Here is a 3,240-nt window from a genome sequence, read left to right as displayed (position 1 = left end):
CTTGTCCGGTGGACGACGAGACAATTTCACAGCACCAAGAGTGACGAAGTCGCTGAGGAGATCCGAGATGGAATGGAACGCATCGGCCACTAGCGAGGCGCTACCACTACTGATGCCGGCCCCCAGTTTGAACGTACTAAGGCCGACGTTGCTCGCCAGGCCGACCCAGGTGACTCTGGAGCACGCCTTCTCAGCTTTGGCATCCTCCTTGCTCATGGGCCCCCCATTTAGGGGAGTGACGAAGGCTTGAGTATTATGAAAGCGAACCAGTGTTTTCATACTACCACAGCGTGTTGAAGATCCGACGCACCGCACGAACGGCTGAAGACTAAAGCCGTCCAACGCCGGTCGTAGTAACGGAAACGCAGCAAACATTAGAAAATGAATTCTGCGGAAATACAAATACGATCAGGATAGGCTCATCGACACATACTATTCCGGGATGAGCAGATTTCGAAATTTTATATTCATCACTAGGGCGTATTTCATGCTCCCTCCAGAGACTCGTTTTCCATAGAGAATTGATTTAGTTTCTAGCTGAACGAAACTCGCTGATATTAGAATTGATAAACACGAAAACATGACCAGATGTCACGACCTGGCTTCATATAAATCAGGCCTTGTTAAAATCGATAACGACGCATTGTCGATCATGCCGGTGGGAACCGGTTCCAGAGGACGACTAATCTGACTACCCTCCCGATGTGGCTACATCCCTTCTCCGAAACACTCCTTTGTTTCTGTGATTTTACTGCTATCGGTAGTACTTCATCGGCAGTGGCTGCAATTGGTTCACCCGACCATACCCCATATATCCCCACGAAGAGCTCGAGGAGTGGTACGTAGTACTTCAATACGACTTGTAGACTCTAGCCCTCCAATAGAACAACGAACATCGCGACTTTAGTATTCCAATACCTTTACCTAACCTCTGAGCCCCTCCCCCACGAGGGAGGCTTCAGGCCGGCTGAAGTCGTCGACGAGGCCAAACTAGACGACAGTACGAAGGCCACAGAAGGAGGCTTTAATACCCCTGCTCAGCGCCGACGAGGACAGGTCCTGGTCGAGCGGAACGGTGGTCTAAGTAACCGAGAGAGGCCAGAAGATCGCAGCGGAGCAACACGACGTAGATCTAGGGGGGAGGAGCTGCACTTACCTGTGGCCGTCACACTGGGGTGATGATGGTGACAGCCACAACATCACCTTTCTGATGTACCCACACTCGGCCGAATGCCTATGAGCCTATCCCCTTCGGATCTCGCTAGAAGAGAGCCCTGCGCTTGTCTAGGGAGGAGGGGCTGCAAGCATAGACCCCATAGGCTCCCCCGAGAGAGAGTAAAGCAGAAGGCCCTCTTCCTCCCATAGGACCTCTCTAAGGAGGGTCGTCAAGCCGACCAAACGCGAATGTGGCCCTTCCCCAACTCAACACCATTAGGAAGTAGTAGTAAACTTGGTACGTTCGTGGACCAGCCAGCTCCTCCTACGCGAACTTCACGCGCTTCGTAGATTTCTTCTTCTTTTTCTTCGGCTCCTCCACGGCCGGCGACTCTTCCTCGTTACTATCGACCTTACTCCGACGTTTGCGTCGGTGATGCCCGCCAGCCTTCCCCCCATCAGCCTTATCGGCAACAGAGTCGGCCGTGAGCATCTCCGTACAGGCCGAGGTGATACGACAGCCGCTATCAACACTAGCAACACCAGCGAGCTCACCAGCAGCCAGCTGCCATAATATAAACCGACCATCGGAGCACACTGTGACGACCAGAGTGAGATCCTCCTCATCCACGGCTACCATCACCCCTTTTACACGACTACCGTGTGCAAAGCTGGACTCCTCCTCCTCCTCCTCGTCGTCTCCATCAGCAGGATCAACCGTACTTTCCTCTACTAGGTCCCCATTGGTGGCCACTCTGAGGACGACCAGACACCCGTTGGCCTTCCCTGCGATGAGGCGACCGTCGACGAAACACATGCTCGAGAGCAAAGCGTCGCTTTCATATGGCGCAGGAAGGGAGGAGCCCTCCCCACCTGGGTGGTCGGAAACGGACAAGACTTGAATCTTTCTGTTCATCATGATAGCGTATCCTTCCTTGCCCTCTCCCAGAGTGACCCACTTCACGTCTCGAATAGGCTCCGTAAATTTACTAACGGCTGCGCAGGTGCCCCTAGTGAGGTCCCACATCCTGAGCTCGCCAGCTCCAGCAGAGAGGGCCAAACGCCCACTAGGGTGGATGGCGATCGCCTCGACCCCTCCCTCCGAGTGAGCTCGGAAGGACTTCAGTACTCGACAGTCCGATAGACGTGTGAGAGATATTTTACCGTCGGCTCCGCCAGATAGGATGCATTGACCGCTGAAAAGAAAACGGGGATGGTGCCGACCCGATCCGGATATGAAGTGGCCGAGGAGTGGTATGACCCCCAATGCTATAAGCCTACCTAGGAGTAGCAGCGAGAGCGGTAACGCTACTCTCGTGGACATCTAAGGAGCCCTTAGCCTGACGTTTGGTGGTATCGTATAAACGTATGGCCTCATCAGTGCCACCAGTGGCCAGCAGCCCTCCCTTACCCGCACAGCATACCTTGACGGCACCCAAGTGGGAAGCGAACCCAAAGACCTTCACAAAGGAGAAACTACTGCGGTCATCACGTGGTCGGTACTGCTACTACCTGCTTCAGCTCGTATCCTTCCTCGCCATCTACCTCCACCTTACGCACGTCCACGCCCAGCAAGGCACCATCGTAGGTGCCTGCACTGACTAGGGCCACCGTCCTCCCTTCGAGTGGTAGCGGCTCTGTTGTCATATGAGTAACAAAGCTGAGGAGATGTTATGCTTGAGAAAGGAAATCAATTCGGAATGTGACGGCTGTGCATGGCAAACTGTGGGGGCACTCCACCGAGTGTCACCGAATAGAAAGTGGGGACACTCCATTGAGTGTCACCGAATAAAAAGTGAAACCTGCGTAAATAGCAAGATAGCAAGACTCTAGACTGCGCGCCTACCAACAGAGACATTTCCCACATTCAACAGCACGCGAGTGTCAATGGCGTCAATTCCTCAACGCCAGCTTGGGGTGTCTAGAGGTAACCATATGGGGATGGAGTCTTTTGTCTCTTCACCAGTGCTGTCTTTAATGGTCCACGTCGTCAGTCCAACTCGGGAAGATCACCTTGCAGGTAGTAGTGTTTCTGTTATCGATGCCTTTGGGGGGAAGTTGCCTCAGTAGGCACTGTCAGCCTAG

At 53.6% G+C, this 3,240-nt stretch overlaps 2 protein-coding genes across 2 annotated transcripts in view; both read right to left on the bottom strand.

Annotated features, from left to right (window-relative positions):
- Pmar_PMAR002707 (cation efflux protein/ zinc transporter, putative) overlaps positions 1–216 on the bottom strand; it is a gene marked incomplete at both ends in the record, with an annotated part of 375 nt that extends 159 nt beyond the window's left edge. Inside the window, one exon of the mRNA XM_002776470.1 lies at positions 1–216. This exon is cut by the window's left edge and continues 4 nt beyond it. Coding sequence (XP_002776516.1) covers positions 1–216 — 216 coding nt within the window.
- Positions 217–1,440: 1,224 nt separating this feature from the next.
- Positions 1,441–2,802, bottom strand: Pmar_PMAR002706 (WD-repeat protein, putative; the record flags this gene model as incomplete). The annotated part of the gene is made up of 3 exons (XM_002776469.1): positions 1,441–2,351; positions 2,437–2,615; positions 2,668–2,802. The coding sequence occupies 3 exons, from the start codon at positions 2,800–2,802 to the stop codon at positions 1,481–1,483; spliced, it is 1,185 nt and encodes a 394-aa protein (XP_002776515.1). The 3' UTR covers positions 1,441–1,480.
- Positions 2,803–3,240: the final 438 nt, after the last annotated feature.

Source organism: Perkinsus marinus (assembly GCF_000006405.1).
Source record: "Perkinsus marinus ATCC 50983 genomic scaffold scf_1104296953356, whole genome shotgun sequence".
Taxonomy (NCBI): Eukaryota; Perkinsozoa; order Perkinsida; family Perkinsidae; genus Perkinsus; species Perkinsus marinus.
The sequence above is the reverse complement of the archived record's forward strand: the minus strand, read 5'-3'. Positions and strand labels throughout refer to the sequence as shown.